The following is a 14,720-nucleotide window of genomic DNA, read 5'->3' as shown; positions in this document are numbered from 1 at the left end:
GCTAAGACATTGCTCCATACTCCACTCTTAACTCATGTTGGATGTAGGGCACGCTCTGTCTTCTGTAGGTAGTGTGTCTATCAGCATTGCTTTGAAGTGTCGACTTCCACCACCGTTTCCCTCGACAGGACAACGACTCTCAAGTGGTAGAGTAATATATGACATTAATGGGGGGGGGGGGGGGGGGGGGGGGGGGGGAGTATCATAAATGTAATAATAAGTTTCTCCGTCATGGAATTCCAACCGTTGATATTTTTATATTTTTGACGGGGACAAATAAATAATGGTATGAGGTCACCTTTTCTTCAATAATAATGTCTCATAAAAAAAGACACAATAGCAGCAGCTGAAATGGGCTTGGGCCAATGTAAAATTGACCCATGAAATAATCTAATGCACATATCTGTACCAAATAATATGCAGACCAAAGAATAATCTGTCAATTCTTCAAAATAATAATCCAGCCAAAGAAAAAATTTATCGAGTCGTGCCAAGTCAAATAGTAGATCAATATATCCAAGTCGTGGTAGAAATATGTATAAAACTTTGGGGCACGGACACATATACCAAGGTAGAAAATAAGTGGGCAGAGTGAGATTGACCCAAATCGAGTTGACTCGATCCAAGTTGGCCTGGGTTGAATCGGTATGGAACATAAGTCACGCTTGGGTTGCTGGGAACTCGGTCGGTCCGGTTCGGGTTGAATCAGGCGTAGGCCCGGTGCTGTTTTAATTTTTCCTAACTTAGGAAAAATTAAAATAGGCAATCGTCTTATTCCTGCAGCTGGCATCCGAACAGATTGGACGTCTTCCTCCTTGCGACGTTCGCTCCCGAACAATGCGGAGGATCAGTCGTCTTCAACCTCCCAAGATGGAAATAATTATGGCGCTTTCCAAACTTAGGAAACACACTTAATTCGGCGATCGTGTTCCTCTTCCCTGCTTCCGAACATAGCGGTAAACCAGAGGGAAACTTTTCGACAACAACAGGGTATATCTCCCGGAGAATCAGCGCGGGACATCTAAGAGACATCGTTGTGGCCACCAGCTCAGGCAAATATTTTTGGGAAATAAGATCCTTTCTTGATTGAGTTCCTTCTATAACAGCAACAACAAAAAATTCCAAAACTGATGCAGAGTATCCGAGCATTCGGTCTCAATAAAAAAATGCAGCATCATTCAGGATACTTATCGAAATCTCATCTCACCACAGGAACGTGAATTCCGGAAATGGAGTGGAAGGAAACTTTTCGAAAGTTAACGGAGCAACAGAATCAGCTCTGTGACTTCCACAAAAATAGCAGCAATGACTGAACCTTTCTGAACTTGGATTGACGAGGATTGATGAGAATCGGTGACGAGTTCTAGAGAGAACCGATTATTTCCCAAAATGAGTTTTCTGGATTGATGGAAGATCAGTAGAGACAGAATACCAGTCTTTCTGACCGTTGATAAACTTTCGTCAGCGGAAGAGACAGATAAACAGAGACTGCCGGATAGCAAGGTCTTCTTCGGCAAGAAGAGTAACAAGATTGTTGTTCACGGCAGAGATCACGGACCAGCAACCGCAGTTTGAAATGAAAACACCGATGTTGACGGTATGTGTACGGTCGGAGATGGCAACTTTTATCAACTTTTTATCAACTTTTTATCAACACCTATGCTGCTACGAGGGCAGCTTCACAAAGCTGAAAGATCGACAACCGGGTCCAATGGTAGAGAAAATGACGAGCAAAGATACCAGAGGACACAAGACAACAATAATAACGAGCACGAAGAAAAAAAATGAACAAACTAGCACCGAGCAAGGTCTCACGGAGAGAGTAGCAGCAGGAGAATGAACCTGGAAAAACTATAATAGGAGTCCTAAAAGTCAAAGCTCTGATACCATGTTGATTTTCAGGATTCCATGAATTTAGCTCACGGAGAAAAAGGGAGGAAGAAGAGGTTATGGACTGGATGTCCTAACCCTCCCCTGAAGCTCTATTTATAGATTAATAAAATTATTATATTACAATTATACCCCTGAAATTAGGGTTTAGGGTTTAGGGTTTTAACCCTATAATTTTAATCTAATTACATCAATGCCATCTTTATGTGATACTCTTTATTTATCATCTTGCTATCATTGTAGGTGGGCGTATGGGCCTTCTCCTTGATCTGTGGGCCTTGAGTCTATCTTCTATATCTCTTGGATGCTTGGGTCTTGTTACAATGTGGGACCCACCATGAGGACATGGAATGCCAAGAAGTGCCCTCACCCAAGCTAGCACAAGTTAAGAAGATAAGAAGCACAAGTGAAATGAGTTAGAAGACTTGAAGATCAAATGGGACTCACAAAGATACCATGAGCTGAAATCTTTTCAGTATGAGCTGGAAGATCATGTGGGACCCATAAGGATAAGGCCAAGAGCTGGCCTCCACCCTTATGTCCACATTATTGGAGAAGAGTTATAGTTCAACTTATATTAGAACTCTATTAGATTGTGTTATCCTTTCATGATAGACTTATCTTAGAGAGTTAGAGTTGGAATATAATTAGGAAATTTAAAGGTTAATTGTATAAGGACTCTATTACTTCTTCTACTATAAATAGAGGTGTTGTAATTTGGAATTAATCAAGTTCTACAATTCTCTCTTGAGTAAATCTCTCTCTTTGCTTGGCACACACCTTATTCCTCATCTCTTCTTCTCTCTACCTGAGAGCCTTCTTCCCCTTTTCTCTTTGTTCTTTCTTTCTTCCCTTGCTCAGAATATTGGAAAAACGATCCTAAATTCAACATGGTATCAAAGCATTAAATTTAGGATCCCTACATCAAAAGGAATGCTCTAAGAAGATATGATCAACACCACTCATAGAAAGCTCCTTGTGAAGGAAGATAAAAAAACATGAGATAAGTTCCTTCATTATTTTTTTTATTACTTCATGGTACTAGTTTCCAGATTTAGATGATGATTTAAAGATGAATATGTGAAATTTTTTCATCTTATGATATTGTGGATATGAATGCCTCTCGATCTAGAAGAAGCTATAAAAGCAGTTTTGTTGGTTTGGAATTTCTTTTAACCGAGACTAGTCCATCATCAGATTGTTGATTTTTTTTATGGGAAAAAAGATTACTCTAATATAGAAGATTAATATTGAGTCTATTATTAGTGGTTATTTACTCATAAAAAATCAAAATAATGATTGTTTAGCGTCAATGCAAAATTTTTCCATGCACCAAGTTGTTCGAAGAATACTACTAGGATATTTTGATTAGAATTTTTTGGAGAATTATTTTCGTTGAAGTGCCTATTATGGCTAAAGAAAATGTGAGTAGCAAATGTGGTGTACTCGGAATTACCATAGTACCCTTATGAAGGGTATCAAATTTTATGAGTTGGTCCACATCGATTCGGAGGTTTCTTATAACAAAGGCCCTACTTGGTCATTTCACCAATCGTGGACCACCTATTGATCAAGAAGACATTTTTTATAACAAATGGTTAAAAAATGATACCATTGTGATTATTTGGCTAATCAAAAGCACGGAAAATTGTGGAAAGAATGCAGTCATTGTGGGAGATATGGCCACACTATCGATACATGCTAGTACAAGAAAATGCATTTTTGTGGAAAATATGGTCACTTTGGAGAAATATGATATAATGCCAATGACAACTCAAACTTGACAAAGGCTAATCCAGCCTTAGTAGGTGATATAAAGGAGGATCAACCCACAAAATCAACTGAAAAGAAAAATTTTACTGATGAAGAATATGAGTTGTTTCAGAAAATGATGGGTTCTTCTCCAAGTTCCTCATTAAATACTGTTGCCACCACTGCTTCAGGTATGCTATCTGGCTCATCTTCATCCTGGATAATTGACTCAGGAGCCTCCTAGCATCTTACAGGTAATAGATATTTATTACATTCTGTATCTTCGTGTCTTTCACATAAGTTTGTTACTATAGCTATCGGTTCTCAAACCAAGGTTCAAGGGAAAGGATCCACTTCCGTTACACCATCACTTTCGCTCACTGATAGTCTATTTGTTCCTACCTTCCCTTTGAATTTGTTATCTGTTAGTCAGTTGACAAAGTATTTTAATTGCTCTATCACCTTCTCATCCACTTCATGTATATTTCAGGATCTTATAACGAAGCAGATGATTGGTGGAGGCCGTGAACAAGGGGGGCTATACTAGTGAAAATGAGACAAGGCTATGGCACAACCGGTTGGGACATCCATCTTCACAATCTCTTCATTATATGTTTCCTACTCTTAAAGTCAGGACCCAGTTTAATTGTTCTGTTTGTCAACTGAGTAAACATCAAAGAGTACATACTCACCTTGTCCAAAAGTCAAAAGTATTACTTCGTTTTCATTAATTCATACCGATGTATGGGGACCCTTGAGCGTCTCAAATATTTCTCAAGTCAGATATTTTATTACTTTTATTGATGACTTCACTCATACCACTTGGTTGTTTCTATTTAAGGGCCGTTCTGAGATACCATTGATTTTTAAGTCTTTTCATGCTATGGTACTCATTCAGTTTTGTCAGAACATAAAAATAATTCGGTCTGATAATGGCAAATAATACATTTCCAAAGAACTTGATTTTTTTTTGTCAAGAAAATGGCATTATCCATCAAACATCATGTGCCTACACGCCTCAAAAAAATGGTGTATCCGAACAGAAAAATCGTCATATTCTTGAGGTAGGTCAAGGTTTATTATATGCTATGAAAGTTCCATACTTTTATTGGCCTCATGCAGTCCTTACAACATGCTTTCTTATAAATTGTCTTCCATCTTCCATTCTTAGTAATAAATCCCCTTACTCTATATTGTTACCAAATGATGATCCGTTTTCACTGCCCTTGAAAATCTTCGGGTGTCAAAGTTTTGTCCATATTTTGTCCCCAAAACACAGTAAACTTGATCCTAAATCTATCAATTGTATCTTTCTAGGATACTCTCGTACACAAAAGGGTTATGTTTGTTATAATCCCACTCTTCAACGTTTACTGGTGTCAAGGGATGTAACATTTGTTGAAGACTCTCCATACTATTCTGACAATGCTCCTCCAGGTTTATCTTCGGTACCAGATTCGCCTCGACCGGTTGTGCCCCGTGCTATAGAAAATTCTCAGACCCCAGAAACACTGGCTGGCATCACACATGTTGAGTTTACGGATCCCATCGAGGTAAGTCCATTTTCTCCAGTTGTTTTTGGCCCACTATATGATACTTGTCCTATCGCACTAAGAAAAGAACCCAGATCATGCACCATACCCTCTCGTCTCATCCTATATAAAATTTTGTGTTTCATCATCGTCTGTCCCCTGCATGTTGGCAACTTCTCTTTGCTATTTCTTCCATATTTGTACCACAGTCTTATCAGGAGCCTCTTAAACATCCAAGGTGGAAGGCAATAATGGATGAAGAAATGCAGGCACTCTATGAAAATCAGACATGGGCTTCCTTGATCTTATGGGCTTGGGCCCATCTTCTAATGGACATGGATATGTGGGCTGATCAGTGCAAAACTGCAAGTGCACAATATCGAAATTTTATAGTAAAGTGATGAGAAGAGTATCATCCTCAGGGATTGGTAACTTACTTTTGACAAATACCAAAATTATACTAATCTTAATTTTATCTAGAGAAGTCACTAAGATTTTTGTAATTGCAATTCAAAATAAAATCAATTCAAAGAAAAATACGTAAAGGTAAAGAAAAATGATGTTTGAAGATCAAACTAATGGGAAAGAAAACTTCTAGGAAATCGATTTCGCCTAATTCCTCACTATGCTTTACTCATCTAACTAATTTAATTTAATTCTTTTTGTTTATTAGAAAATCTCTAATTCATCCAAAAGCCTCTTTCGATAGTCAATTGGAAATTATTCTTGTTCATCACTTTACACAAAAGCATGCAAATTAATAAAGCAAGAAAGCAATAAGACTAATTATTTAAATACTACATAGGTTCATACAAGTCTTTCAATCTCTAAATTTACCTATGCCGAGATATTTAAGATCTATCCTATAATTCCCTCTGTCAATAGCAAATCATAAGATTAAAATCATCTAATTAATGGCCAGTTAACAAGAAGCACTAAACTCAGAATAAATCAAATAAAAAAAGAAAGAATTACTTTAATTTAGGATATAAAATCAAGCATAGTTAGGAACAAGATTACATCGTTTTCCTAGAATAAATAAAATTTAATTCACGCTAAAAATTAAATTTAACATAAACGAATTCGCCATAATTTTTCTGAGAATAATGGAAGGAAAATGAACATTGAAAAATAGTCCTCGTAGTCGCAGCTCTTTGTTTCTCTTCCGTCTTCGCAGTTGCTGTTCTCAGTCCAGTGTTCTCGCAGTTGTTGTTCTTCTTCAAAAACACCAGGAAAATATTCACTATCCTTCTCTCCCCTCTATGCCCGTCTATGATCCCTAGCATACGTGCAATGCGACGAACTCGCTCAAAACAGGTCGCTTCAAATCTGCTACCTCTTCCGTAAAAAAAATGAAAGCTAAAGCTGCTCTGTTCCTTCTGTAAAGACCAAGTCTAAACTCGCCTGCTGCCTTCCACGTCTAAGAGCATATCAAAGCTATTTTGCCTGTCATTTCTTCAGCATGAAGTCCACGTGTAGTTAGGATCCTTCAACTTTTTTCTTCATCAACTTTTCCCTTCTATCTTTAGCATATTGGATTGATGCCAACCAGATTAATTTTTTCGTTTCTGTTTCTGGATCGTATCTTCACTGCTGCTATCCATCGGGAGTCTCTAGTTTTTCTCCGAAGAAGAAGGTGACGAGATCTCCAGTTCTGTTCAGTTCAGTGGAAGAAGAAGATACTGTAGAAAAATTAAATTGTTTCCTTAGTTAGGAAACTCAATTAATCAGCCGGGCCTTTCCTGTCCTACCGAGACCCGGACTCGCCCGTGTCATGTCAGCGATCCAGTGAACCAAATCTTTATCCTCAAATTGCACCGGTAAAATTTAGATCTTTATTTTCTTCAAATCTGATATAACATTTAAATAACAACAATGAAACTTAAAATCAATGAAAAATAAATAAAATTAGATTAAGTTTTTAAGTATAGAGGTGATAAAATATAAAAAATTATGCAAGTCATCAAACACCCCCAAACTTAAAACTTTGTTTGTCCTCAAACAAAAAGAAAATAAAATAAAATATTACTTTAGGCAATATCAACTAGACCCCATAGAAGTATCATCACTCACCAAGTCACGATCTAAATTTAGATTTCATCACTAATATCTTACTCTTTTAACATCAAAGATAGCAAGAAAATCAATAAAAAAATTAGCAATTTGTCAAGCAAGAGTTAACTGTTTACTTCAACCTAAAGCTAAGACCTTGAGTGTGTGTGTGTGATATAGTCAATTTATCCTCAAACCACCTGCAAATTCAGATAAAAGTAGAACAACTAAATTCAAAAAAATTCTCTCAAAACTTAACCCCATAAGTCCAATTTTCAGAAATCCTCTCCACTAATGTAGTCAACACGAAAATCAGAGATCAAAAGGACTTTGATCAGGTTGTAATGACAGGCCATAGGGTTAGGGCTAAGAAAGAAATGGATATGGAAAATCAAAGCGAACTGGGAAAATACTTGGTGAAAAGAACAATAAAAGAGATATCTATAGGATTCAAACCATAGCTTTTCCTCAACCATATGCTCATACTGGTGACATTATTGTTGCTGTAATCAATGGATTAATACCAACTACTCCTTTAGCAAAATCTGAAGTACTCCACTTATTGAGTTTTTTTTTTTTTTTTTCCGTTCACTTTCTTTTTTTTTACTTTGATCAAACAGAGCAAACATAATATGGATAATATTCTTTGAACTAACTTTCTCTTTAAATGTAAATTTTTACCAAAGTATTTTCTCAATTCTATAAAAGGTACATGGTTTTTCAGGCTTAGAGCGGGAATGGTTTATGTAGTTAAAATAACAAATAAAGACTTATGTAAAATAAGGCTCAAGGGGGGTGACTATGGAAATACACCATGCAATGATAGCATGATACTTAGGACGGCTGGGAAAGCTTTTTGGTTATAAAAAAAATTCCCTAGATCATTTCTCTCATATTTGGTATCAGCTAGGATTTCGCCTCAAGGATCCATCAATGGATTCTAGAGCAAAGCAAGATTGAACTTCCCTCTTCCAGTTAATTCAACTTCTTCTCTTCATAAGAAAAATGGAATAAAAGAAAATTGACTATGTGCTCAATTATGTTCAAGGTCAAAAATTTAAATCAAAGTACCCACAAAACTCTGCCTGACATAAAAGAAATTTTTGAAAATTTTTCTCAAAACCATCTTCAATCACAAATTTTAGAGTCATAGAGAATTCAATCATACTCAAATACATTCTTGGTAAGAGAATCAAACACTCAAGACTTATAAAATCACAAGTAAAATAAAATAAATAACAAACAAGAAGACAAAATGACTATAGGAGTTTGCACCCTCAAACTTAAACTAAACAATGTCCTCATTGTAATGCAAAAGTGAAAATGATTGAAGAAATGAAAGGAACTTCCTTGGTTTCATTGTGAATCAGTTATAGTTTATAATTTTCAGCTCTTTGTTCATGCTAAATGAACCTGCATCAAAATCCAAATTATAAAAAAAATGATAAAGATAATAAAAAAATGAAAGAATAAAAGAAAGTTCTATGGGTTGCCTCCCATAAGCGCTTGTTTTAAAGTCTACAGCCAGACTTTTCAATCTTCATCAATTAGGATCTCCAAGAGGAATAAAAGCATAGTTCCACTTCACTTGTTCTCCATAGTAGTGCTTCAATCGCTGACCATTAACTCTGAATATATTCCTTGTCTTGTCCTTCAAGTCTATTGCTCCAAAAGAGGAAACTTTGTCAATTGTATAAGGACCTGTTCATCTTGATTTTAACTTACCCGGGAAGAGTTTGAGTCGTGAATTGAAAAGTAAAACCTGATGTCTTGGTGCAAACTCACACTAAAGAATTTGTTTGTCATGCCACTTCTTCGATCATTCTTTATAGATCTTTGCATTTTCGTACGCATCATTCCGGAACTCATCCATCTCATTCAATTAAAGAAGTCACTTTTCCCTTGCTGCCTTTAAATCAAAATTAAACTTTTTTATAGCCCAAAAAGCTCTATGCTCCAACTCCACAGGGAGATGACACGCCTTTCCAAACACTAATCGGTAAGGAGACGTCCCGATAGGTGTTTTAAAGGTTGTATGGTATGCCCACAAAGCATCATCAAGTTTCTTTGCCCAATCCTTTCTATTGGTGTTGACCGTCTTTTCAAGGATGTTCTTGATTTCTCGATTTGAAATTTCTGTTTGGCCATTAGTTTGAGGATGGTAGGCAAGTGTTATCTTGTGCTTCACACCATATTTAGAAAGAAGATTATCAAACAACTTGTTTCAAAAGTGGGTCCCTTCATCAATAATAATAGCTCGTGGAGTGCCAAATCTTGTGAATATATTCTTATGCAGAAATTTGAGCACTACCTTTGCATCATTTGTTGTTGTAGCAATTGTTTCCACCCATTTTGACACATAATCAACTGCTAACAAGATATAAACAAAGCCAAAAGGAGGAAAAGGCCCCATAAAATCTATTCCCCAAACATAAAATAACTCAACCTCTCAGATATTTTTCAATGGTAACTCTTGACACCTTGAAATATTTCTCATACGTTGGCACTAGTCACAAGTTTTCACCAAAGTATAATTATCACAAAAAATAGAAGGCCAAAAGAAACCACTTTGAAGTACCATAGCTGCTGTTTGGGTTGCTCCAAAGTGTCCTCCATATGAGATGAATGGTAATGATGGAGAATGGCTTCCATCTCTTCTTCTAGCACACATCTTCGAATGATTTGATCAAGGCCTCTTTTGAATAGCAAAGGCTCATCCCTAAGATAATATTTCACATCATGCAAAAACTTTTTGCATTGGCGGTAAGTAAGATCTGGTGGCAGTACTTTACAAGCTAGGTAGTTTACAACATCAGCATACCAAGGAAGCTTGATCTCACATGCAAACAACTGCTCATCCGGGAATGCTTTTTGGATCATTGAATCTAATCTTTCTTCCACTTGCTCCAGCTGGGAGAGGTGATCAGCAACTGAATTTTTGCTTCCTTTCTTATCTCGAACTTCCAAATCAAATTCTCGAAGAAGCATGATCCAATGAATTAGCCTAGGCATAGCATCCTTCTTGTCAAACAAATAGCGATGTGCTGCATGATCAGTGAGTGAACACTATCACCCTTGTACCAATGACGTAAGACCAAAAATTCTCACAAGCAAACACCACAGCAAGCATCTTCTTCTTAGTTGTTGTATAATTTAATTGAACTTCATTCAATGTCCGACTTGCATAATAGATGGCCCTAGACAGTTTGTCTCGCCTTTGTCCCAACACTGCTCCAATTGCAAAGTCACTTGCATCACACATAACTTCATAAGGTTGACTCCAATCAGGTACAATCATAATTGGTGCTGAAATAAGTTTCTCCATGATTGCATTAAAGGCTTGCAAACAAACATCATCAAAGTTAAATGCATATTTTTTTTCAAGAAGATTACATAAAGGTTTAGAGAGTTTAGAAAAATCCTTAATAAATCTTCTATAAAATCCTGCACGTCCCAAAAAGCTTCTGATTCCCTTCACATTCTTTGGAGGTGGTAGTTTTTATATGGTTGCAATTTTAGCTTGATCTACCTCAATTCCTTTAGATGACACTCTATGGCCAAGCATGATCCCTTCTTGCACCATGAAATGACACTTCTCCCAATTAAGGACTAGATTTTTATCTTCACATCTCTGCAAAACAAGAGCTAAATTATGTAAACAATGATCAAAAGATGTATCAAAAACTAAAAAGTCATCCATGAAAACTTCCATTATATCTTCCACCATATCAGAAAAGATAGCCATCATGCAACGTTGAAATGTCGCTGGAACATTGCACAATCCAAAGGGCATCCTCCTAAAAGCAAATGTTCCATAGGGGCATGTGAATGTAGTTTTCTCCTGATCTTCTGGAGCTATAGCAATCTGGTTATACCCTAAATAACCATATAAGAAGTAATAATACAAATACCCAACCAATCGATCCAACATTTGATCAATGAATGGAAGTGGAAAACGATCCTTCCTTGTTGCTTTGCTCAACATGCAGGAATCCATGCATACACGCTAGCCCATGACTGTTCTTATAGGAATAAACTCATTATTGTAATTTTTCACCATCGTCATTCCACCCTTTTTTGGTAAAACTTGCATTAGACTTACCCATGAGCTGTCTGAAATAGCATAGATAATTCCAGTATTTAGGAGTTTCAAAATTTCAGCTTTCACGACTTCCTTCAATGCTGGATTTAATCTTCTTTGGTGCTCGATCGTCAGTTTGTAAAGTTCCTCCATTAAAATCTTGTACATGCAAATGGAAGGACTTATACCTTTTATGTTAGAAATAGTCCATCCCAGGGCTGTTTTATGCTCCCTTAACACACGCAACAACTTTTCCTCTTCTTCGGGGGTGAGTGATTTAGCGACAATCACTGGAAATGTATAACTATCACCCAAGAATGCATAGCGAAGATGTTCACGTAATTGCTTCAACTCCGGAGTTTTAGTTTGCTGCATCTTTTCTTTAGAATTCACAGAATCAATCTTCGCTACCATCGGCTCTAGCCTTCCCACTTCAGTACTAAGTGATGTAACCTGCTGCAATGCTCCCAAGGCAAATACATAGTGGAGAAATTCTTCACTAAAAAAAGGTAAATCAGATTGAAAAACTATAGAGTTATTAAAATCATAAGCATGAGATGAAGTGGGATACATAGTTCTAGATGATTGGCTGGCATATCTTCATGAAAGGCTTCTTCTACACATTGCTTAATGATATCTACCCGAAAGCAAGTACTTAGATCTTCTGGAAATTTCATGGCTTTGTAGATGTTGAACATAACCTCTTCCTTGTTTACTCTCAATGTGCTATGGTCTCTGACCATGGACCGAGTGACTCTATGGAGGGAGAGGTCTACGTCCAGCTCAAGTCCAACACCAGAGTGCTGTTGACATCCTGGCCTTCCTATGTTTCTGATTTCTGGGTGAAGGACATGAGGGAAGTGGGAAAGATGTGTGTTTGGAATAGATTGAAGGGTAGAAGATAACCCGGCTCTGAGGGAGACCGTCACCTACGACTTTGAGGGACACCATAACCTGATTCGTTGGAGGAGAACCTGCCCTGTTTTTGTTTTCAATTTCATTCCCCTTTCCATTCATTTCAGCTCCTTCTTAAGCTGTTCGTTGAGGGCCCAATACGTATTTTACAAAAGTGTCATTAAGGCTTACACGCTCATTGAGCTGAATACATTCAGACATAAGTCCTAAGTAGATGCTGAAATAAATCAAACACGTTGTTCAGACATAAGTCCTAAGTACATGCTGAAATAAATCAAACACGCTGAAATAAATCAAACACAAAACACAAGTCCTAATTAATTGAGTGATCTGCGTTGCCCTTCAGCCACGTCGCCTTTGAATGACTCGTTCGGCTATCAAGTCTATAACATCACTCCCCCCTTGGGAGCTGAGCTTGTCCTCAAGCTCAAATGAAGGGTAAACGTGATGGAACACCTGTAATTCTTCCCAAGTGGCCTATGTCGGATCAATATGTGACCACTGAACCAAAATTTGTGTGTTGTCCTCGAGCTGCCTAGTCTGCAGAATTCTGATCGGAGTGAGAGAGACCTTACCATCTTCTATCGGTGGCAGTGCAGGGATGGACTGAGGTGCTGGTCCCCTGAGTGGCTTGAACAGGGAAACATGGAAAATATCATGGAGTTGAGACTCTGGGGGCAGTTGGAGCTGATAGGCAACATGTCCCACTCATTGCAGAATTCTGAAGGGCCCAAAGTACTTGGGGGAACGCTTGTGGAACGTACCGGCAAAGGAGTGATGGTGATACAGCAGGAGGCAGAGCTAGACAAAGTCGTCTGGACTGTACTGCACATCCCTGTGGTGCTGATCATACTAGAGCTTCATGCTGGTCTGAGCTTTTCGGAGCCGATCGAGGGCATTTGCTAACAATTGATCTCTACTATGTAGGGCGTGATCAACTCCATCCACGCGGGTGGACCCTTTTGTATATGAGAGCAAACGGGGTGGGTCCCCACCATAGATAATTTTTAAGGGGGTCTCCTGCAAGGCTGTATGAAATGATGTGTTGTAGGAATACTCGGCCCAACTAATGCAATGAACCCATTTCTTGGGGCTGTCCCCCACAAGGCACTGTAAGTACATCTCGATGGTTCTGTTCACTACTTCCATCTGACCATCTATTTGAGGGTGGTAGGCCAAAGCATATTTGAGTGTCGTGCCGCATAATCGGAAGAGTTCCTTCCAGAAGTGACTGATAAAGATCACATCCCGATCACTGACGATGGACTTGGGAATGCCATGGAGACGGACAATGGTGTAAAAAAAAACTTAGTAGACTGTGGCTGCTGTATACGGATGGGCATGGGCATGAAGTGGGCATAATTTGAAAGGCGATCCACCACAACAAAAAGGACGGATTTCCCCGCTACTCTCGAAGGCCTTCAATAAAGTCCATAGAGAGGTCAGACCAGACCTGAGTGGGAAGGGCGAGGGACTGAAGCACCCCAGTCGGAGACAAATGATCAACCTTGTTGTGTTGGCAGACCAAGCAGGCAGCAACATATTCTGCAACATGAGACTTCAACCCAGCACAATAAAAATCGATGCGTACCCGTTGTAAGGTTTTCTGCAGCCCTTCATGTGTGCTGTCATGGTAAGCTGATAAAATTTTCAGCACCAAGGAAGATGATGGCAGGAGGTAGACTCGTTGTTTGTACAGGATGAGCTGATCCAGTATGGACCAGTGAGACGCCATCTTGCCTGCTGTATTTTTTTTAGACAGCTGCTGTAATTCTGCTATGGACTGGTGCTCCCGATGGATGGACTTGAGCAGCAGTGGCGTGGGTTGGCTGATGGCTGCGAGTTGCAATGCTGCGTCGGACCGACGGGAGAGAGCTTCCGCTGCTCGGTTCAAGGGACCAGGTTTGTGTTCCACGGTAAAATCGAATCCCATGAGTTTGCTTATCTAGTGTTGTTGGGGTGGGTGGATATGTGTTGGTCCAACAAGAACTTGAGACTGGAGTGATCGGTGCAGATGAGAAAAAAATTGCCCCACAAATATGGTCTCTAGTGTTGCACGACCTTTGCTAACCCAATTAACTCTCTTTCGTAAGCTGGCAATTTGTGATGGTGGAGGGCGAGCTGACGGCTGAAGTATGCAATGGGGTGCTGGGATTGATGAAGAACTGCCTTGATTCCTTTGCCAGAGGCATCACATTCCTGCACAAAGACGTCTTCAAAATTTGGCAGCTGTAGTACCGGTGCTGAAGCTAGAGCTTGCTTGAGCACGTTGAATGAGTTCTCTGTTGTATCCGTCCAAAGAAAGGCCTTGTGGCGCAGCAGGTTCGATAAGGGCACTGCGAGGTGTGCATAATTCTGGATGAACTTTCTGTAATACCCCGCTAAGCCCAGAAACCCTCGTAAGGCAGCAACATTATCAGGTGGTGGCCACTGCAGTATCGCCTCTATTTTTGTGGGATCCATAGTGACTCTGGATGCTGTAATCACATGACCCAAAA

At 38.7% G+C, this 14,720-nt stretch overlaps 1 protein-coding gene across 1 annotated transcript; it reads right to left on the bottom strand.

The window, feature by feature from the left end:
* Window positions 1-10,725: 10,725 nt before the first annotated feature.
* On the bottom strand, window positions 10,726-12,324 carry LOC137946575 (uncharacterized). Its single transcript, XM_068792916.1, has 4 exons — window positions 12,231-12,324; window positions 11,879-12,145; window positions 11,329-11,834; window positions 10,726-11,232 (listed from the first exon to the last, which is right to left on the bottom strand). Exons 1-4 carry the CDS (start codon window positions 12,322-12,324, stop codon window positions 10,726-10,728), a joined length of 1,374 nt encoding a protein of 457 aa, XP_068649017.1.
* Window positions 12,325-14,720: the final 2,396 nt, after the last annotated feature.

The sequence above is a fragment of the Aristolochia californica genome, unplaced genomic scaffold, assembly GCF_029961685.1.
Source record: "Aristolochia californica isolate CCGP_79_NKW_82.1479 unplaced genomic scaffold, dmAriCali1.0.hap1 SCAF_12, whole genome shotgun sequence".
NCBI classification, from domain to species: domain Eukaryota; kingdom Viridiplantae; phylum Streptophyta; class Magnoliopsida; order Piperales; family Aristolochiaceae; genus Aristolochia; species Aristolochia californica.
Note: the sequence above shows the minus strand (reverse complement) of the source record. Positions and strands in the feature narration are given on the sequence as shown.